At 30.4% G+C, this 24,497-nt stretch overlaps 1 protein-coding gene across 4 annotated transcripts in view; it reads left to right on the top strand.

Annotated features, from left to right (window-relative positions):
• jar (Myosin heavy chain 95F jaguar) overlaps nucleotides 1-24,497 on the top strand; it is a 62,719-nt gene that overhangs the window by 22,634 nt on the left and 15,588 nt on the right. For 3 of the 4 annotated variants that reach the window (XM_065515178.1, XM_065515179.1, XM_065515176.1), the window contains exon 2: nucleotides 21,720-21,908. In XM_065515178.1, the coding sequence (XP_065371250.1) occupies nucleotides 21,728-21,908 (181 nt within the window). In that variant the 5' untranslated portion in view covers nucleotides 21,720-21,727. Of the gene's footprint in view, nucleotides 1-21,394; nucleotides 21,522-21,719; nucleotides 21,909-24,497 lie in introns of those variants that run through there. The other variant, XM_065515177.1, reaches the window with a different exon arrangement.

The following is a 24,497-nucleotide window of genomic DNA, read 5'->3' as shown; positions in this document are numbered from 1 at the left end:
GACTTAGTTGCATGATGTTTTAAACTTCAAGACGTCATCTTGGCGACATTGACAATGACACAATGGTTTTTTATACGAATTAATTCTTAGAAATTGTCACAATTTTTTTTTTGTTTGTTTTTATTATTTTTTGTGAAATGTAAACAGAAACAAAAAACAAAAAACACATGACAATGTTGAAATTGTTCGTTCATTTAGAAAGATCTGTTTTCTCTGGTTTTAATTGCGGCAAAATTTCAAATAATTTAAGCACAAACAAATGCATATTTAAATAATATTTTATTTTTTTGTAACAAAAGAGGGTTGAAAAGAATATGTTGTGTACTTGAATGGACTCTAAAATGAGAAGTCATGAAATCTTAATAATATGAATGATGAAAGCAGAAACAATTTAACAGAAATTGTTTTTGTTTTATATAAAATGTAAATCAGATCGTGCTGTAGATTAGACAATCTGACGTTTAGGGTAAACACTTATTTGAAGTGTTTTTTTGGAATCATATTTTCTCCCTTGACATACTTTACATCCGTCAAAGTTCAATGAACGAATATGAAAATTGTATCTCCAAAATTGTTCTGTTTCTAAATAAACAAATTAACAAAATTCCACTGACTCAAATAATATTGGTTCACAAAAATCTATAATAATTATACCTGTAAGTAGTCTAATGGAATACCTACCAAGCGCCAATAGAGACTTGGCTCTTTCCCTTGTCTGAGAGAGCCATACATATTCAATAAGTAATAATAGCAGACCACCTGAGCTTCGTCTCTACCAACGCCCACTCGCCTTTCACACGGTGTGAACGTCCCTTGTGTAACAGTTACGCCCAAGAACGATTCATTCGTTGTGCACTCATCAGCTATTTCATTTCCCCGGATACCTGGAAACCATTTTTACTTGACAAGTTGTTCTCTAAGTTGAGCTTGTGAATAAATACATTCGAGAAGACATTTCGACCTTATTACATTTCGCAATTGAGAACCTTGATTGATGAAATAATGTCCACTTTGTTGTTGTTGTAACAGCTCTACTGTCATCGGGTTGATACAGCTGCCGATGAGTGGATAATTAAGACTCGGGTCGTTCCGAATCGAAGATCCAATTATCTGGGAAATGTGTATGGTTGATTTCAGATTCTTCTCGGGACTGTGTCGATGAGGAATGGAATTAATAGAGCCAGTAATATCAAGACCAGTTAATCTCTTTACATGTAAGTCATAAGTCAGAAGGTTTGAGACCCCATCTCTTCCGAAGGGTTATCTTACACATGTAAAAGAGACATAGCCCCTTTCTATTTCGACTCTGAGCATTACGCTTCCACGACAACTTAGGGTCTATAATTAAGCCAAGGTATTTGGCTTCTTTCGAAATTTTCAGTACAGTACCATCCAACCTTAGAATTTTATATCCTCTGGTAAAAAAAAAAACATTTCGGTCTTCTATGGGTTGACCCTCAGTTCGTTTCCCAGGCCCATGGGCTGATTTCGCGAGTTCAATTATTGTGGGTAGTAATTTCATTCTCATAACAAGAAAAGGATGTAATTTACGACAATGTATAACATAAGTGGAGAAATTACGTTACTCTCTTGTCACAACTTTCCTTGTCCTAACAATAACAACATTCGAGTTTGTGGCCCTGCTCTTTTGCATGTTTCCCGTTCAGTTCGTTATCCGCTGAACAACACATAGTCCCCAAGAACGCACAGTGAGGGAAATGAAAAAAATGGAAATAAATCTGTAACTTCTAAACCAACAGTCCCATTCTATAGAGGAGGTGTAGCTGAGTTTAAGTTCTGAATTTGGACTTTAAATACTAAGGTGGGGAGGAGATTAAAGGCCTCAAAATGGGGTATATCGGGTTTACGAAAAATTAAAAATTATGGCAAATTTTTGTTCTCGATCCCATTTGAAAGATTTTTATATGTGAATCTACAAGAAGAGAGCTACAAAAAACATTATTTGAATTCAAATTTGAAAATTAAAATTTCATGTTTTTTACCAAATCTCTCCCCAATTTGTTCAAATATATATTTTTGAATTACCAACAAATCTGTTAGTATTAGGAATTTCTTGTTTGGGATTTTTGAAAAGTTTTTTTTTCACTTTTGCATTTTGATCAAAATTTCTATATAAGTTTAAAATTTCTTTGAAAACGATTCATACATAAAACTTTTATTGCATTTTAAAAATTAATTTTTTCCTAAAAAATCAGCTAAACGTTTTTGCAAAATGTCGTCTATAATTTGTTGATTTCTTAAATATTTTATACATTTTTGAAAAGAAGACACAATTTCCTACACGTTGATATATAAAATGTACATATATCTTATATTTTTCAGAAGTCTCATTAATGTCTTCAAAACACATAACTCCCAGTAATTAACTTCAACTTTTAGTGTTCTCCGATTTTTGGTAATCAGAGATCACTATATTCTGTAAATTTTAAGTTTGTTGTTGATTTTGAATTCATAAATTGGAATAGTGAAAACGACAAGATCATGCAAATCCGCATCTATCATACTCCGTTTCAGATATGCAGAAATTGTCAGGGGAGAGTATATTCCTGACATGGATATCAATATGTGTTTTCAGTAAAAATTAAGACAGACTACTGTAACCTGCCTCCATTATTTCGAAATCTATCCTGTTTTCAGACTACAACTCATTATCCTATTAAGTTAATATAGTATATATGTATTTAAACTTAAAATGAATTACCGCAGGCCTTCGTATTGATGTTCTTATTAAGCTATTAAAAGTCTCCCAAAATACTGGCCCGCTACGCCTGAGATTAAAGATCAGATATGCATATTTACTAACTATATCTTTCCTTCAGAGGGTTTTTAGGTATTTCCCGTAAATTTGTGAGCCTAATGTATAAATATTATTATTTACAATTTGGTTTATGAATATTTATTTTTATTTAATTTTATTATCTCAAAATATCCTTATCTCCTGGTGCATTAAACCTCTTACTTTTATTTAATTTATTCATTAGGTTTTTAAGAAGTAGTTTACATTTTTTTTAATACTTCTTACATTTCCTTTGTTTCCCTCATTTATTGTTGCACAATTTATATTTGTAGACAATTGACTCTTAAAGTGTGGCAAGGTGAAATTTATTAATTCTGTCGTACAATAAACCCCTTTTATACTCAATATAATGAATAATGAAAAAAACAACAACACAATACAATACAAAAAAACCAAACAATAAGCGAGAGTAATACAAATGCAAATCTAACAGAATTTAACGACTAACAGAAACACTATTAAATTTAATTGGTATTTAAATGGAAATTGTGAGTGCTTTACTCTAGACGGTTGGAGTTGCCATACTATGGAGTATTATATTAAATTATGGGATCAACATTTTTCAAACAACCAACCATATTACCATAATTCGATTCTAAAATAACAATTTTCGAATTTTTTTCTATTATTAATTTCAAAATGTTGTTTTTCGAACCAAATTATGTCCCTATATTGCGGATTTTTATTTATGGTCCAACTAAATTTTAATTATTTATTAAAAATAAATTAATCCGTTCAGTATTTCTTCACTATTTGCAGATTTACATTTATTACTTATGTGGCATCCCTTTTTAATAATCGCCATATACATCCCAGCAAACAGAATTTCGAAGATGTGAACAATAAAATTTGTCCATTTGATATTAAACGTTAAACATAACTTCCATAGAGCCCTCCATCATTATTATTTGAATGTTATAAAAATCTGTCTCGGAATAAACTTTCTATTTTATTTAAAAAACTGTTATTTTCCAAATCATTGTCAAACGTTTGAAATCTAAGAAAATTCTTAACTTTTTACAATGGATCAGACAGAATCTATCATTATAGATCTAGTAGAAAAGGATAATGCAGTATTTTTGTGATAAAAAATAAATATTAATTCCACTTGATACCTCATGTTTCAAATCATAATATAAATGGATATTAAGATACACAAAAGTTTCAAAATTTCCATTCGTATTTGCAGTATCATAGCAAATTTGAACATAGTGTCATTAACAACATTGGTTACAATTGCTCATGATATCCTAAAGAAACATAATTAAAGGGAGTCTATGTTTGCCATACCCCACAGTTTAAAACCCTTGGCTATTCACAGTTTTGGTGAAGAATGGATTTTTCCTTTTAGTGATATAGGCAGCTGCTGCAGTAACTATTGAAGAGAAGTCTACGTCTGCAAGCTTACCGATCACTATATGACCCGTTAACACTGCTATTAGCCTTTAAATATCCTTCCGGTTCCTATTCAATAAATCTAAATCACTTCTGAATATACAGGTTTTCTTAATAAATATTTGTTGAATGAATGCCTGACAGTGAATGAGAAGATGTTCTTCTTCCACTTCATTATAGCTTCTGCAGAAGTTGTTGTATGGGATTATCAACCTTTGAGCATGTAAGCATCCAGTTTGTAAATATCACTTTTGAATTCGTTCTAATTTCGTGGGTGCACAAGCCCTATTATTACCCTCAATGTCCCCGTGTCAAGGAATCCATCCGAGGGTATCCGATTAAAGTCTCGATATCTCCTCTGGAGACACCCGGCATTCTTGGACATTTTTCGATGTGATGTACACACTCTTTAGGAATCTAATGAATTATGCTACCGTAGTCTGGTAGCCTAAGAGACAATTTCAGACTCGGCTGGTCCAAAAAGACACCACATCAGACCTTGTCGTGTGATCTTGATTCGTCAAAGAATATCTGGATGACATTCTCAGAAAGATGGCGGCCATTGAATCTATCTGGAATATTTGTCATAAAACCTGAATCGAAAACGTGTTCTGGTTAAAGAGTATCCTTCTCTGGTCAGCTCGTTACCATATTAGATTTTATGTACAGGGACCCAAACTATCCTTGACAGTTCTTCATTACACAGTTTAACTAAGGTAGATGTCAAAGAATAGGACATTAGTAACGTCCGGTTGTCAGTATTTCAAACTATACTTAACAGTTCTTCATTACACAGTTTGACTAAGGTAGATGTCAAAGAATAAGATATAAGTGACATTAGTAACGTCCGGTTGTCAACAATAATGCCAATGCTCCCATAAATATTCCTTTGGAGTTTTCCTTATCGCCAATATATCAGCCTGAAAGATGCTGAATTTATCTAGAATATCTATTGAGAACCTTTTCCCGAGAACCTTAACAGAAGACTCGAGATCCAACTCCACAATTAATCTCCATCTGGAAGGAATAATAACGTTGATCATCCTAAATCCGTGAAGTCGTTAGGAACGACCAAAAAAAAATTCAATATCATTGCATTTCCATAAGTTCTGGATCTTTAGATTTAAGATACAGGTAGTTTTAAAGATAGTATTATTTGTTCGGTTACCATATGAACTGGCAAAATAAGCTGAATCATTTCAATTGACTAGAAAGGTGAGTGGAACTTTTACACAGCGGATTTGTGTGTTTTGATAAAGAATATTTGAGGTAGTTGTGGATTTTTCAGTGGAAAACCAATTTTTTTTTTAATTTCTATTTGTTCAGTACACATGGGTGGGTGGGGTGTTATATAAAAGATGACGCAATGTTCAAAATTAAATAAATAAATTTCTATTGGATTTTTCTAATATTGATTAAAACCAAAGTGACGAGCAAATTGTCGAAAATAAAATGGTTTGATTTTGTCCCTTTTATCATTTTCTTGCCATTTTATTTTAAAAATTTAAAACGGCACTGTCATAAAAATCATTTTTTATAGCATATTTATTAAATTTTTAAATCCTATTTTCCAGTTGATTTTATTTAAGATAATAAACATCCTAAAATCTATCCATCGATTAAAATTTAAAGTTTGGGTTTGTTGGAGATTGGCTTGAATAATATATTCGGTTCTGAAAAGAAAGATTTAAGTCAAACTATAATGATTTTCATGATCTTAAAAAAAATCAAAAAATTCACTGATGTTTACTCACTTTTGAGACTGTGTGTATGTCAGCCGTTACCAAACTACTTCTAAGTAATGCAGATAGAAGTTTTTTAATAATTGCAAGTCATTCATATTTTCACCTCCCCCCCTAGATCCGCGCCTGTCTTAGGCGAATTTTATCAAAATCGACAGACTTGTTAGACAAATTTGCCTGGTAGATGGTAGATCTGAAATCGTTTTTTCAACAAAGGTACTGCCAAGTATTAAAACCCAAATATTAAGCATAAACTTATATTTTGAATATTATTATAACTTGTATGCTTAGATTATTTCGTTCTAAATGAAATAAATTCGAATCAGTTTGCTTTATTTTTACTTTTCGTTTCCTATTAGTATTTATAAACCGGTTAACCGAAAAACCGGTTTTTCTTCGAAATCTTGTTTTTTTTGCTAACCGGTTAATTTAAAATGTTGATTTTCGGTTAACCGGTTTATCCGGTTTTTAAAATTTGGGACTAAAATTAAAAAATCTCATGTTTCTGCGCATTTTTAATATTCATTGTAGTATATACATTACATTATTGGTCTGATTTGAAACCTAAACTGCTGATTTACAATACAAACCTCTTTATATTAAAAATTACAATGATTCTAAATAGTAGGGACGATGAGTTTACTTAAAAACTTTTTCAGAATAAATTGCACATAATGAAACTATTAAAAATTAAATTCCGCATAATTCTATAAGTTTAGGCTAAATCTTACTAATGATTCATTCAAAACTTAGTGATGATTTTACCAAACGTTAAGTTGAATTCGATGTACATACCTTTCAATAAATTTGACTTCATTAGTGTGTTTTGTTCTTAAAATTTTAATTTATTAATCCCCAGCAAAAATGTTGTAAATTTTTGTAATGACAACTAGTTATTTCATGCATTATTTTGTAATGAGTGGTGGTTACCCAGCACATTATTTTATTTACTAAAATAAGTACTTATTTTTATACAGGTTGATAATGAACTTTTGCATTTAGCACAGCTATCTAGTGTGTTTGACTGGAAAACGGGATGTTAGTGGTTCGCCACCTGTCAAAGCCATTAATTTTTTTGTTCATATCATATTTGTGTTTTTTTTTAGCTACATATTCTTGTTGTGAATTTACTACTTATTTCTTAACTGATTGTAAGTACATTTGTAAGCTTGACCCATGAATTTTTTAAAAATCTCGAACAACGGTAAGTAGTGTTTCAGTCAAATAATAAGTAGTTATGCTTTGGCTCCAATATTACTTGCTGGCTTACTAAGTAAGTAAAGTTTTTGCTGGGTCATTTCGTTAGCTTTCCAGAAATATTACAGGGGAGACAAAAAACGTTAAATCCATGATTTGAAATATTTTTGAAATCTGATAATGGAGTTTTATTACTTACATATTTGGTATGATTTATAATGGCAAATAATCACAGCTAAGAAGAAGTGCGTTTGCATCTTTTAAGTCCTTTTTTGGGACTTGTAACATTTTCTGTTTCATATCAGAAAGTCAAGGTGATAATAAATTTCAAAATTTAACCGTTTTTTCGTCGGTTAACCGAAAAACCGGTTTTTTGAAAAAGGCCCATTTTCGGTTCACCGACAAACCGGTTTTTTAAAATGTTTAAAACCATCCTATACGATGGTTTTTTCATTTACCATATTTGAAAATATTAAGAAATATTAATCCAAGCTTTATGTTTGCTGGGTTATATGTTATACATATACTATAACCAATTGTTGTTTCCTGTATATGTATTCGTGACATCACACAGTTTGGGATTGTATCTCAGAACAAATGTTTTATTAAATCTGAGAATTATATACACACTTTTTTAAACATTGAATACAATTTCAATGTAATGATTTTGTAAAATTTCTCATTTACTGTTTTAAATCGGAAATGAGTTGAACTGTGATTCATTCAAAAATTATTTTGTTTCAAATTTCAAAATCTGAATTTGAATTTCTTATACTTGCAATCCAAAGTCAGGGGGAAAAAATTAACAGATTGTGTCAGTTATACTGAAATCTTCTTGCATAGAAATTTAATATATTTTCCTGTAATATTAGCTGATTTTGTCTTGCTGACACTTGACAAAAAGTATTAGTTTTTCAGTGGATGTAAGCTGGGTTTTATATGAAATTTCCTTGAAACGGATTTAAATTTGAAAGTTTGCAACTTCATATCCTAATTTTTCTTATAAAATAATGATGATAATGGCAACTGGAAAACATTGACCATGAAACTATTTTTATAAATCTAGAATATATTCACATTACAGATTTAATTTCACATACAGATACAGTACGAAATGAAATAAGTACGAATTCAATTACATATTCAAATCTATATACAGTGTGTGTCCATTTGTACGAGTTCAAACATATTAAGATAGAAATAATAAAACAATAACGTTACAATAGTATTTGTACTCATACTTACTTATGCAAAAAATTATGGTGCCTAGAATAGAAATAAATTCAGCAATATTACTGATGCTAAGACCCCTTTCACACTAGGCAATTTAGTTGCGCAAGTCTCTTGTGTTTGTAGATGCCAGAGGTAATGTCGGGTTAAGGAGACGAAAATTTTGCATGCTATTTTGTTGTTGGGCAAGAGACTTGCGCAACTAATTGCCTAGTGTGAAAGGGGTCTAAGTATTATTGCTTACATAATACAATAAAGCTGAAGTATGCCTTATGTTACTGCTTATTTGCAGCGATTCTGTAAGTCATTATTAATCGGAATAGAAGCTATAGTAGTGTTGCTTCTATTAATTTCTATTGCAACCAAGTAAGATTTTTTTGCTGGGTTGAGATTCAGCCATTGAAAATGAATGACCATTATGTATGAACATTTTTGCAAACAAATGAACCATGTAGGAGTTGAATAAAATTATTTTTCATTCTCTCATAAAATTAATTCATAACGTATGTAAACAAATGTGTGGAAAAGTGTATGGTTTAACTGAGTAAAATTATATTTCTCACGCGTTTTAAATTATTTTATTTTCAAAATTATTAAATTGTATAGATGTTTTTGTATTACTTTTTGTTTGTCATGGATTATGAACCAAATTGAAATGAATCGTATGGTATTTTATAACAGTATACATATAATTTCGAATTTATATTTTTGAACACTAACCATATTTAAATAATAATGAAAAAGTATTGTATTAATAAAATTATACAGTACGGGTTATAATTAAAGTTAAACTGGAAAATATGAAATTAATAAAACTCAATTTCCTTACTAAATAGAATCAAATACTGCCATTACACAGAAAAATGTTTCAACATAATTTCATTGATTTCAAATCACAACATTTATACATAGGTATCTTAAATTGTATGATTTTATTTATATTATATGTTTTCAAATAAAATACTGTTACGTTTTTACCTTTTAAAAATGGTGGTATATTTTCTTTGAATAAACCGTATTCTTTTAATTGCCAATAATAGCGATCAGTAGTGTAAAATTTGTAATTACTCTTTATTTATTTAAATTTACACAACAACATTGTCTCTCTTTTAATACACACACTTTATAATGTCCGAGAATACACTAGTAATACAGTTTATGTTAATTCTTACAGCGGCTATGAAAAACAGACTGACTATAATTTTCTGTTACTATTTACATACACAGTGCATCCTTTAGTAGTTTCATGAATTATCTATCTAATGGACAAAACTAGAATGTTCTATTTTAGCTATGTTAATGTTAGTAGCTTTAACAGTTAATGTTGTTATAATTAAAAACAATGTTAATTTACAGCGTGTTATCAACATTGTTGATAAGTAGAAATTTCGACTTATGTTTATAAACATGCGGAATGTTGCAAGCAGCCGTTACAGCCCATTAAATTCAAATTGTTAATGCAACTTCGTAACACTTTAGAAATCAGAACAAAAGTATTTCAATTTTCATTTATATTTCAATGTTCTTGAAAAATGTTTGAAATTCTATTGTACTTGGAAATTTATGATTTTCAGATATAAAAAAAATATGTGAGAAATTGACTGCATTTTTTGATCTAAAAATTTTACTGCTCCCCGGCTCGAAACAATATCAGTAGGTATGCCAAATATATTCGTTCGTGGTCGTACAGTTAAAAGGGTTCTAGCGGATCTAAACATAAATATTGTTACGTTTTAACCTTTTCAAAACGTTGGTTTATTTCCTTTAAATAAACCGGACAAATAAAAGCCGTTTAGTAGTTTGAAAATTGTAACAACTCTTTATTTGTTTAAAATGTACAACAACAGAATTAAATAGTCACTCAATGTTTTTTATACACGTTTATAAATTCGCAGAAATACAGACACACTTTATAATGTACACGAATTCACTTGAAAAATACAACACACTTTAAAGCCCTCAGTTGATGTTTATTCGAAAAGCGTCTCTGTTAAACTCACTAACGACTGCAACCTCTGCCACTATTTATAACACTGCCATCTGCACTCTAGATTGCTCTTTAACTGTCTAGAGCTTTCTAATACATACGCCATCTGTGGTGTACTTTCTACAATGTTCTTTAACTAAATATTCGAATTCGAATATACGGTCGCAGCAAACAGCGTTGCCATACTTACGATCAATGGTCAACTGAAAGCTTTTATTCAATGTTAATAATGCCCACAGATATGTTACAGTTTGCTATTACAGCACTGCAATTTGAAAACATTATGCTACTTTTAAATCAGCCGTTAAAATCGTTATATTTGAATTCAAGTACAATTTCGTAACAATATGTTTTCTGGATCGGATAGTATACTAGCACTGATCTTCAACGACATTAGCTAACCTTTTCAGCGCTTTGTAATCGCACAATTCGAGTTGTTATAGATGACATTTTACACCAAACTTCCAACCCTCTCTATTCTTTTGAGGATGATAGAGACATTTGCCATTAATATTCCTTCAATAATAGGCCAATACTGTCGGAGATTGATGCAATGAAGTAAAACATTAATGATTCGTGTAATCAAGATCATATGACAAAATTTTTCATCGAATAGATTCGATTTTAATGCACTTAATGTATTATTATGTTAACAAACAAAAGCACGATAGATAATAAAGATTCATCTATTTTCATTAAGGAGTCAGAAGCTCTTGATGTTCTAGCATTGGGAATTCAGTGCTAAACTAATTTTTCAAGTGTATATCCGAGCGAAAATTAAATACTACTCTCATATATGAACCGGTGCTTCGAAGTCTAGTTTGGAGTTCCGCGACCGAGAACAAGAGAAGGTGTTTATCGGCGATAGTTGGCTATCCAACCCTATTAATTCACTGAAACATCTTCGCAATGTGGGTTGTGTTCACCATCTTATAGGCATTATAATGGAATGTGTTAAGCTGAAATTTTGGAATTTGTTCCCGATACCCATAGTTTTTTTTATGAAATACACGTTCTTCAAGGGCTCATCCATTCGTGGTTGATTGAACGGTGATCGCACAACACACTACACTTAGAATGTTTTATTTATCCCCACCGTCCGTATGTGGAAAGAACTTCCTGCATATGTCGTTCCTGTCACTTTCAATGTAGGAATATACATATCTCCCTCACATAACCTATACAATACATTGCATTATTAAGTCATCACCTGAGTGCTAGTCCAAGCAAAAAGAAAATGCCCTCAAAGGCTTGATGAGTGTATTAGCAGAAGGACCTTTCATAATAGAACAATTTTTTGACGAAAATTAATTTTATTTCTTTCCATTGTAAATGCAACATTATCATGCTGAAGTGTGAGGAGCTCGTAATATTCCAAAATGAACCAACACGTTGTTTCGAACATTCTTGTATTTAAATTTGAGACCATTATTTTGTGAGCTTTAAAAATACATGAGATTTACTGGTAAAGCTAATTGAGATCTAAACCTTTCGGGGAGTTACTTTCAAAAATTCGCAAGTGTCTGGATTTTGGGACGCGCAAATTAAATTGATTTTAGTTATAAAATTTTCCATTCGTGGTTCCAGAATCTGAATTTTTCGCAGACTTAAGAAAACAGCTTAAATGTTTTTTTTAAAATTTTCGAAATTACATCGTTTTATCAAACGATTTTGCTAACTATTAACGCAAGGTGATCTACACCGAACCTGATGCATAAGTGACCACGTTTAATAAGATTTTCTGTCAGTTCTCCTTAAACTTTTGGTGACAGATATGATATTTCGTTCAGTTTTATGTTCAAGACTGCCAAGATCTAAGGCTTAAACATATGAATCATATAAATAATTCTGGAACGCTTTTAGAAATGTATATCATATGAGTAGTATTTCAAACGTTATTGTATCTTTGTTCATAAAAAAATTCGTAACAAATCTTAAACAACTTCTGCTCCATTGATGAAAAAATTACTTACACATACAGAATTGTTTGATAAGGATTCTTCGATTTGAGAAATTATTAAATTTACACGTTATTGTACACGCATTTTAAACAGAAGAAATAATTGTTGGATCACTAAACTGCTTTGCATTTTAACTGTTTATGTTGTATGCTTAGGTTTTTTCGTACGGTGTATGGTATAGAAATCTTCTTTTGCAATAAATCTTGTGTAGGCTTAGGATTTTATGGGCGTTATAAGATATTGAAATTTTCATTTACAACTAAAAATAATGATAAAATTTTTAATTTATTTATTCAAATGAACCTGTAGTTACATTGCTCAGTGTATGAATAATTATTATTAAAGTATATTCAGTTACATTAGCTTTATGTATTTCTTAAAATTACTTCATTCATTCATAATTATCTTCAACTACATTTACTTAGTGCACAAAAGGGGTAGAAACCTTAAACCTTAGGTGTCATCAAAAATCTCTAGTTGCATGCACAACCCAGCCAATCTTTATGGACTCTCTAGCTGCTCATTAAAGTTTATGAAGTTTCTTGCTTCTTATACTTCTCGTTGTAATTCTTCAAAGTTAGTTAGAAATGACAGACAGACAGGCATAAACAAGACCTGTGGCCAAAAAAACTTCTCATGCATAAATAAACCTATTAAATGCCACAGATTATTATATGAGTTTACCAACAAGAACAGACATTCTTCGAGTCAACTAAGTGCAACAATAAGTGAAGGTGGTAGGTAGGTAGGGTGGAGTAGTTACTACTTCATTACAATAACCAAGACAAGGTTATCTAACGCCATGGTATTTTAAGTATGTGTGTTATTCATAATCAGAAAATATAAAGAAGCAAGAAAAGATAGAGACATTTTGGTCAATGTTATTAGGCATCTGGTTTGCTTCTTTTCATACACTACACCACCATAGTGGGGAGGATGTTATACGTTTGTGCTGATGTTTTTAACAACCAAAAATATTAGTCGAACACCCACCTTAAAGTCAACCAATCGACTCAGAATCATTTGTTTGATTATGAGTCGAAATCGGTCCATTATTTCACCTAGCCCCCATACAAATGTTCTCCCGAAATATGAATTTTTTGTTACAAATGATTAGTTTATATAGGTATCCGCACAAATATGTTTTATATAAAAAAGAATTTACATTTAAAATTGTTTTGCGGATCAATCCATAATTGACCATAGCTTCCATATAAGGCATACTTACGAAAATCACTTTAACGAACATAAATCTCTTAAAAATGTTGGTATCAAAATTCCATCCGGACTCAACGTGAATAAATCCCCTGGATACGATTACATTCCAGCACTTGTTTTGCTGGTCCGTCCACTTAGGTACCTTTTTAACATTTCATATCATTCTGAGATTTTCCCCAATTATTGCAAGTTTGCCAACGTCCATTACCAAAAAACAAGTGACCCCTCTAATCCGGAATATTATCGCCCAATCGGAATTTGTTCGGCGCTCTCGATGGTTATGGAGAGCATGTTAAACTATCACCTTGTCAATTATTTAGAATCGAACAAACTTCTGAATGATAGACAATATAGCTTCCGTAGTAGTCGTTCAACTGGAGACCTAATGGAGTTTCTTTCAGAACAGTGGTGTCAATCAATACACCGCAGAGACTAACGTAGTCTCATTCGTCATTTCGAAGGCATTCGACCGGGTGTGGCATGATGAACTAGTTTCGAAACTGACCTCGTTCGGTGTCGGGGTAGAATTTTCTCGTTTTATTTCTAGTTTTCTTCTTGGTCGTGTTATAAGGTTAGTAATAGATGGGGTTTGCTCCGAGAACTTCGTGTTGAACTCTGGAGTGCCCCAGGGCTCTGTTCTTTCTCCTTCCCTTTTTTAATTTCCATGAACGATTTACTAATCACTTCAAATTCGATTTTTTTCTTTCGCGGATGACAGTAATATCTTTCACTCATATTCATTCGACCATAGACCAACTCTTTCTGAGATTAAACTCTCAAGAATGAATATGGATGACAGATGGGGTGAATTGAACCGAGTTAATTTCAACGCACTCAAAACTCAGTGCTGCCTATTGACACACAAACGTCTTGAGATTTCACCAGAATCAATTCTTCGTATGGGTAGCACAACTGTTGGAGTTTCAGATAACCTTTTGATTCTAGGTACGAGAATACAGTGTGACGTCTGTTGGAATCGTCATATATTCGATTTTGCCAAGGAAACTTTTAGGTGCTGGGGTTTCTTGAGACGGTGTCGGACATATTTCTCCCCTTCCGACCTTCTTCGTATATACACAAGCTTCATTCGTCCAAATTCCCATATTTGGGCTGGGGCTGCAAGGTCAAGTCTAGAGCTACTGGACGTGGTTCAAAGAAGTGCGGTTGATCTTATAGGTGATGAAACTGTTAGCCGGTTTATCGATACTTTAGAACATCGTCGGAATGTAGGCAGCTTATCATTATTTTACAGATATTATCACGGTTGTTGTTCAGCATACATTAGTAATCTCATACCTAATACGCGAACTTTCATTCGGAGCACACGACTATCACACAGATCGCACACATTTGCTATAAATTTTAGTATCGATCGCCCATTATAGGGAAAACTCTTTTTTTGGAATTCAAGTCAAACGTCAACAAATACTTCTCCCTCTTTCCTCCTTCTCATAACTTTATTTCCTAACATCAACACAATGTACTGCATATATAGGGGTATCTCCTGAGTGTTGGTTATAAAAAATAGAAATAAATCACACGACCTAATTTGATGACAACCGGCCCATAATTGGTCATAGGTCCAATATAAGGCCCACTTTAGAAAATCACTTATAGTGAAATGTTTGAGTGTAGGGTATTATATGGTTGGTCTGGACCGACTATACTTTCTTACTTGTTTATATTCACACAAGTGTTTTAAATGCTAACTGTTTAGTATTATCATGATATAATTTCTATGCATTTTTTTACCAGATGCCGAGCACTGCATATAAAGCAGTGCTCGGCATAAAGAAAACACTACTTTATTTATAAGTAGTAATCTGATAATCTACTGATTTTGTTGTTAGTTTCTTTTTTGATTATTTCGTTGACATTCGTGTTGTTTACAGGTAAATAGCTGACCAAGTCAGTCCCTGGTTATGAGTGCAGACCACTGATTTCAAGTGGCAAACTATTATGAATACTTGTGTTATAATAAATATTTTTATCTAAAGAAAATCTTTTAATATCAACGCAGTTAGAATATTTAATAACTTTGTAATTTTGCTTTCAATTTTCTAATTTATCAAGTATTCGATTCAGTACATTTTCTGACCTAATTTCTAATGCTTTTTTATGCAATTATTTATAATAAATCTATATTAAATTTTAATAGAACAGAAAATTCCCCGTAAAAAAAAGCATTCAAAATATTTCTATATATTTATACCAAATAAAGAGTTTGTGATTTGAAATCTTATCACCTACAAATGTTTAATGGTTTTTAATGTTCTCCAAACGTGAGTCACAATCGGTGACGAACGTAGCCAACCAAAAAGAAAAGAAAAAACAGCCGGCAAAAGAACTATTAAACAAGTTGATTCTCTCTCCTATTTAGAATACAAAGAAATGCTGAACAACAAAAAAACTTCTAAAAAAAAACAATTGTTAAACAAAATTCTATTTAACAAAAAAAAGCGTAACAAAACTGTTTAAAAATAAACGTAAAAATACGTTTATTTAATTTTTTTGTTTTGTTTAAAACATCATAAACAGCATTTCCAGAGAAACAGAGAATGAACTTCATTCAATTGTACGTTATTTTTATAAAATATTTATAATAAAAAAGAAATAATTAAAAAAAGAGTACTAAACAACTTTTAACAACAACTTAACCATATTTAGTATGTTGGTTAAAAGTACTCATACTCGTAGTAAAATTCATGCTCTCCCTTTTTCCATTCTCATTTCTTTTTTTTTATTTACTAGAGATGTTAGTTGACATTTTGAAAATAGTAGTACTATTTGCAAAAGGTACTTTTTTTGAAGTAGAAAAGGAATTTTGGAATAATATACACATCTGCTCAAAATAATAGATACACCTATTTGGAAAAAATTTAAATGGCGGTAACATTGAAAATTTCCTCGCAAGCGTTAAGAATACATCATATTATTAAAATTTCTATCTGGCAATGTCATGTCAGTCAAAAATCTGGCAACTATTTGCTTTCATGTTGATTTTTAAAAACGAATTTATTTGAATTACAAAAAATTATTTGCTCATAAAAATAGATACACATCAGTAATTTGTAATTTGTTTATATAGACCCTTTCATATCATCGAAAGCTATTTCTGCGGAGCTATGTAACGAAATCAGTCCACAAACAGTTCGTCGTCGTCTTTTACAAGCTAAATTGCCGGGAAGAATTGCCAGAAAAGTGCCACTAATGCGCCAAAAAAATATCAAGACAAGATTAGAATTTGCTAAAGAGCACTTACAATGGTCCGGGTGTGAAGGCGAAAAAAAATGGAGAAATATTTTATGGAGCGACGAAACAAAAATAAATTTGTTTGGAAACGACTGCCAAAGAAATGTACGCCGACCAAAAGGAAAAGAATTCCACGTTAAATTTACAAAAAAGACGGTAAAACATGGCGGGGGAAACATAATGGTTTGGGGTTGCTTTTCATGGAATGGTGTTGGTCCGATATTCCGAATAGAAGATACCATGAATGCTAGTGGGTATAGAGACATATTGGAAAACGTAATGCTTCCATATGCATCGGAAAATATGCCATTAATATGGACATTCCAGCAGGACAACGACCCAAAACATAGTTCAAGATTAGTTAAAAACTGGTTCTTGGAGAATAACGTACCTGTTTTAAGCTGGCCCAGCCAATCCCCTGATTTAAACCCAATAGAAAACTTATGGAGTGAATTAAAGATAAGGCTTCGAAGGAAGTTTTCAAAAATAAAGACGATTTATGGGAGAAAACGCAAAAAATATGGTACGAGATTCCATTGGAGAAGTGTCAGAACTTGATATCCAGTATGCCCAGAAGAGTGGAGAAAGTTTTACAAAACAAAGGTGGATATACTGGATACTAGCTTTACTTTAATAATAAACTAATTTTTTTAAGATAAAATTTATTAGCTTTTGTTTAATAAGAATTTTTAAAAATGTATCTATTATTATGAGCACCAAATTTTTCGAAATTTAAGAAATTTAATTTACTTTATAATATTTATTATTAATTATGAAATATTTTGTTTTTGTTTTTTACTCTCCTTTTAACTATAAATAAAAATCGACTGAATTTTTTTTATAATTTTACAATATACCATTATTTTTTTCGTTTTTAAAAAATAAATTTTGGTGTATCTATTATTTTGAGCAGATGTGTAGCTTCTATGTTTAGAATAAAATTATTCTTAGAATAACATAATTTTTCAAACGTTTGTATTTGTTGAGAAAGCGTCATGATTTTTACATAATTCAGATTTTGTTATATTACTTAAGGTATAATATCTTATCATTTATTCATTGAAATTAATGTTCTTCTCTTTTATCATAGTTTGAAGATTTTCACGAATCACCTTAAAATGTTTCATAAGTTACTGTTTCTGAAATTTAGATTTATTTAGTTTCCATTAAAACCTAAACTTCCGATAATGTTTAACATTTTCGGAATTTAAGATATGTCCAAAAATATTGTCTTTTCATTAAAACGAATATTGTTTTTAATATTCATAATTTTTCATGTAATGAATTTATTAACATTTCCTTTATTTATAGATACAAATAAGGCAAACAAAAATGTCAAGAAAATATAAAATAAAAATAAAGTTTGCAGAACAATATCAATCAACAAAGAAATAAAATATTTATAATACTATCGTGTAAACAATAAATGTTTTTTTCGAAACGATTTCTTGACATACCGAATGATTTCAATAAAATTTTAAATATGAAAAGTGTTAATACTCAGTATTGCCGTCTATAAATACCTTAAAAAACAAAATTTCTTTTAAATATTCCTGTCGATTGGAAAATTCAAATACTTTCAATCTCATTCGAAATATAATAACTCCAAGAACTTGTCCCCTATTCTGTATTGCACAAATGAACCGCAAAAGACATTCAGATTCCCGAAATATTTGAAAATATTCATAATAAAATCCACGGTCTTTCTGTCCCAAAAAACTTTGAAAGCAACTTCTCAGGTCTGACAAATCTAATCATTATTCCCAGAAAAGGAATTAGTAGCGTTCACAGAAAAAACTATATTTCAATTCAAACATTTATCACATATTGAACTGGTTTCAATTATTTCATAATTGAATCAAGTATTCATATGCTCAAAAACAAAATTTTCTAATATTCTCTATTGATTTTTGAGTTTTAAATTTGATAATTTTGACAATTGAATATACAATTTTCGTTATTGGTTGAATTTTAAATACAAAAATTATTGAATAGATAATTTTCGTAATTGAAAACACAAAAAATAACAAAAATATTTTTTCAATTACGAAAATTATCTATTCAATAATTTTTGTATTTTAAATTCAACCAATAACGAAAATTGTATACTTGATTCAATTATGAAATAATTGAAACCAGTTCAATATGTGATAAATATTTGAATTGTAACGGTTTAAGAAATAGTTTTTTCTGTGTTGTATGCAGCCAAATCTTTTAGCTCAAATACAACAAAAAAATAGTTTGAAGGAAATAACGCCTGTTTCTTTGGATAAGCTTTTCTATCGACTCCTGAAGATGCTGTTGGTTGAAAATTTTGAGAATTTCCTGATGATAAATTGTTTTTATTATTCAAAAACCATTATGAAAATATTTTTAAAAATGTTGGCTTCCGATTCGAAACAACTCAAAGATAATGGTGAAGCTAATTCGAATTATTTCGGTAATGGTTTTTTAGCGATCACAAAATTTTGAATAATTTCAGTAAGGATTTGTCGAATCGAATCGCTTTCACGTGGTTTAGTCGTTTTACTTACGATTAAACAAACTTATTTCGATGTACAAAATCATGTGATTTACAGAACATAAAATTGTCAAGTTTTCTCTTTTGAAAATCACTTGATTTACAGAATGTGGGGTATATTGATTTTGTCATTTTGTTTGTAACATATCGAAATATTGGTCGTAGAACCGAAAAATGTTTATATATCCTGGAGTCCATTTGAAGACTCTAAGACGATTTATCTATGTCCTTCCGTCTGTCCATCTGTCTTTTAAAAACTCTATTCATTAATATCTTTCGTAGAAAAATTATTTAGATTTTTTTTATTTTTGCATAGATATTGAAATAGATTTCGAATTGAAATTAAATTTTTATTTATGAATAGTTTTTAATGAAATTTCACAGATATGTAGATTTTTCTATTTAAATGGAAAAATAAAAACGAATTTTGAAACTTATTATATCTATCAGCAATCCCGCAATTCCCAAAAAAGTGTTGAAAAAATCCAAAAATGGGAATTTTTAGTTTTTTAACTATAATATCCATACCAGGGTCGGCGTTATCGGAACCCTTTACAAAATAATTAGATACATATTAGGCCACCTAAAATTGGTTACTATATTTTGATATCGAATATGCGATTTTAGAATTTTTGCCCTAAAATTTAATTTTACATAAAAAATGAATGGACCTGGTCCCCTCGGTAACAACAATTTTTTTAATTTTGTTTCATTTAAAATATTTTATGAAAACTTAGCTTTCAGAAATTATATATTCCTTATACATACTCTTAGAAATTGTTTGCGATAACTTAAAAAGAAAAAAGTTCTTTTTAGCGAAAAATCGTCTTTTTAAAATTTTTTAAATTCGAATGCTTATAACTTTGGTCTTAATTATTATTTTTATATTTGACACATAAATGTGTTGTTACTCCAACAAACGAAAATTGGAGAAAATCGGAAAATATTTGGACCAGCTGTTATCAAAAAACTGGAGTGCGGTGGGTAAAATTTTTGAAAATTTAATTTTCAAATGCGAATACCTATATGAGCTATAAGAGATATTTGACAGCTAGGACAAGGTTTTTTACAGTGCTCGATGAGAAGATTATATGTGTGTAATTTTTTTGAAATCGGAATACAAACGAATAGATTGGATCGTTGTAAAAATAAAACATGCCCGAGGTGTCCTACTTTGAGGACCCTTGGTCGGGACCCCGATGGGCCCATGAGGTCAATGTTCAAAACTTAAACTCGACAACACTTTTTCTTTGAGCATGTGAAATTTCATTAAAACAAATCTAACCATTTGGAAGTTACAGGTTTATTTCCCTCTTTTTTCGATACCACTGTGTGTCGCTTACGATAAAATTCGTTTTCTGTAATATATAAACATTGAAATTGTTATTAACAATTTTGATATTCTGAGAACGCTAAAACATCAGTCGGTCCATAAAATTTTAATTTTTGCAATAAAAAATTTATAAAATGTCGCTTACGATACTTTGGCGCTAAGGGCTCGATATATTGTGCAGAAGATGTATCGTCAAATATAAAAACCGGAGTTAGCATCTCCTTTGAGCCTTTAGAACTCTGTTAGAAATGATTTCATTACCTCTTTTCTAGAAGCAATCTAAACTGTTTCAAAATCGTCTATATTTGTTAGTGAGAATGTGGACTTTTCTTAATTGGTTTTCTTGGAACTCAACTGATCTTTATTAATTTTTTTGTTCTAAATTTAAATATTTGTTAAAACAATTAAGATAAAGTTGAGTAGTTCTCATTATTTCAAAGCGAGAACTGTTAGAATCGCTGCAAATTGCATTTCCATTAAAATGCTATTATTTATAAAATGTACCCTTAATTTCCCACCGTTAAAGTACCTATTTTGGTACTTTTCGTAATAAAAGTTATAAAACAATACCAAAACAACTAATGTATCTCTAAATGAACCTTTTTTTCTTGCTTTTTTTGGTTCGTAGAACTTTATACTGTAACACACATTTAGTCTAAATTCGTTCGTACTGCAGTAAACAATTAAATTTTTTTTTATTTGATTCTTTTGTTTTTGTTAACAATAAAAAAGAAGTAACAAAAAAAATATAAAAATTACTTCAGTGTTATTGTTTTAAGTGTGTTTTTGTTGTTGTTGTTACTGGTTTCATCACCTGTCTGTCACTCAAAAGTTTTGTTAACGTTTTTTGTTGCTGTTGCCCACAACGTACGTTGTCGTCGTTATTTCTCTGATAAGATTACGTTCAATTTTTATTTATTTTTTTTGTTCTGCTTTCCTAAAAATTTGTTTCAATATTTATTTAAGTTAAAAATAATATATATAATTTCAATTAGTGTTTTTTTTTAATTTTTTGATAAAATACACAAATATAATAATTGTAATTACTTTTATTTCATTGTTTAGTTCGCAAAATGGACACACAACTTGTGTGGGCCCGTGATCCGGTTGAAGGTTATATACAGTGTCAAATATCGGAAATCGGTGCTAAGGAATTTGAAGTCACACCCTTGGATCGCAAGTATCCAAAACGTTCATGTGCCGTAGATGATATATTTTCATCGTGCGATGGACCACAGGATCATGATGATAATTGTAAGTATTTTAATTCTTTTTTTTATTGATTATTATTTAAAAGAAATGAAATTTTGCAATGCCTTTTTAGTAAAAAATTACAAAAAGTTGGGAAATTTTAATGTTTTTGGGAATAGAAAGGAAACAGCTTCACACATACATATTTTGTAAATTATTATTTTTTAGTGGGATCTATACCAACATTTATTATGTTTTACTACATTACAATAAATATTTCAACTTGTTTTCAAACATGAAAAATTCTTTTAAATTCCATTGTTCACACTACAATTTTTGACATTTATTATTTACCTATATGATTATTTCCATTTATATTAAAATATTTTGAATATTTCTTTCTAATTAGTTGTGATAAACCATGTCCCATTATAAAAATTGTTCCAAGAAAAAAGAAATTTGAAACAAATCCTTACATCTATAATTTCTAATCTTTGTGTTAAACAAAACTCCCCAATCTTCAACTTTTTTGTCATTAATAATAACAATAACTTCATTTAGATGGCCCAAATTGTAAATATTTACATTTAGGTTAAATATTCTACTTCAATCAACCTACTAAATACAAAATGTGTGTTGCCATCCAATCTATTGTTCAAAAATGTTGCACAAATTTGCATGATTTTCCATCCTTTTCGAAATGCATGAAATTTTCCAACCAGAAAATCATAATAAAACAGAGAAAAAAAAAGAAATCGTGCTTTAAATGGCACGAAATTAATGGTAATTTACGTAAATCAACTGAAAACCGTTTTATGTAAAATATATGAAATAGATGAACGAAAAAATTATAACAAAAGATAATATAACCATAATAGGAGTAAAAAAACTGAAATAAAAGAAATCCCATTTTTATAGATACATACATTGATCCCATAAAAAACTGTACTTCAGTTTGTATAACTAAGTTTAAAACATGATTTTCCGGTGATAGAAAAAAACTATATTTAATCCTATGTACAGCTATGGATGTTAAAATAGCACACAAATAGAATAAATTTCTGGTAAAATAAGTAAATTTAGAGAATAGAAAAATTTGTTTTATTGTCATTATTTGGAAATATAAAAACCCCTTCGTGAGAAGGGTATATATAAGTTTGTCATTCCGTTTGTAATATCCACAATATAAATTTCCGACCCTATAAAGTATATATATTCTGGATCCTTATAGATAGCGGAGTCAATTAAGCCATGTCCGTCTGTCTGTCTGCCGTTGAAATCAATTTTCCGAAATCCCCAAATAACTTACATACACGATTCATACATCAATATCTCCTGCTGGGTTGCTATTTAAAATCGAGAAAATCGGTCCACAAATGGCTGAGATATAAGAAAAAAACCAGGACAATCTCGATTTTTTACCTATTTTTGAGCTATGTATATCTGGATTAGTAAGTCATTAATATAGACAATATGAATATCTAATGATAGATATTTCAAAGCTCTTTGCAACGACGTATATAAGACCATAGTAAGTGGGACCTATAATGGGTGAAAATCAGAAAAAATATTTTTTAACCCGAATTTTTTTTTTCACCAAGTTTTTTTTCGTTAAATATTAAAAAAAAAAATATTGAAAAAACAAAAAAAAAATGAATGAAATTATTACCAAAAATTTAGTTTTATCAAAATCCACTGAACTCAAATCAAATCACCGCTAACTTAGGAAAGGAATATTTATAACTCTGCTTTATTTTTATTTTGTCGGACATCCTTTATACTAAATAATTTAGATACACATTTTATTTAGTGCTTATCTTACATATAAGGAAGTTTTGTTAATAAAGAAATAAAATCGTTCCTCTAATTTTGAAGAATTTTTAAATATGAACTGAACTCCTTACAGGCTGGGCCGATTTCGATGAAATTTTTTGTGTGTGTTTGAGTGGGTCCCTGGATGGGTTAGATTCACAATTGACCTATATACATAGGTACAATGGGCGTGGCACCTCCCATACGAAATAAACATTTATTATTGGATATCTGGAGTACTATTATAGTGGGAGTCTTTAAACTTTGTGTGAGTTATGACAGAACATCTCCTCTGTCTTTGCCCTGCTCTATCGGGGGTTCGGACTGCGACAATAGGCAGACCTTTTTTGCACGATCTAGTTGGTCTATCTACTGTGAATGTTAGGCAGATAGATTCGTTCATTCGTGCGTCTGATTGGTTCGGCATTGAAACCAATTCCGACATGCGAAGGTCCTATTTAGGACCTTAGCATGATCCTTAGGGTATTACAAAGGGACCAATTTATGGACCCAATTGAGCTGGTTAATACCAGCTGCCTTCATAACCTAACCTATGGCAGAACCACGTTTGCCGAGACAGCTAGTATTTTATAAATTTGAAAATATCAATTAGTGACACATCTTTTATATAGTGGAGATCATGAAATATATATTATACCAAAATATTTTAGTCTGCGCTCATCAAATTTCATCTTCATCCAATCAACATCTGCAGTAGTTTTTACGACATAGAAGTCTTATCGAGCCAATAGAGTCATGGTCCCTTTTTGACAGGGAATGAAAAAGTATTTTTGATATTTTAAAATTAGCAATTGTAGTTCATCTGATTTCCTATTCATA

The sequence above is a fragment of the Calliphora vicina genome, chromosome 1 (assembly GCF_958450345.1).
Source record: "Calliphora vicina chromosome 1, idCalVici1.1, whole genome shotgun sequence".
In the NCBI taxonomy this organism is placed as follows: domain Eukaryota; kingdom Metazoa; phylum Arthropoda; class Insecta; order Diptera; family Calliphoridae; genus Calliphora; species Calliphora vicina.
This window is presented reverse-complemented; position numbering and strand designations above follow the sequence as displayed.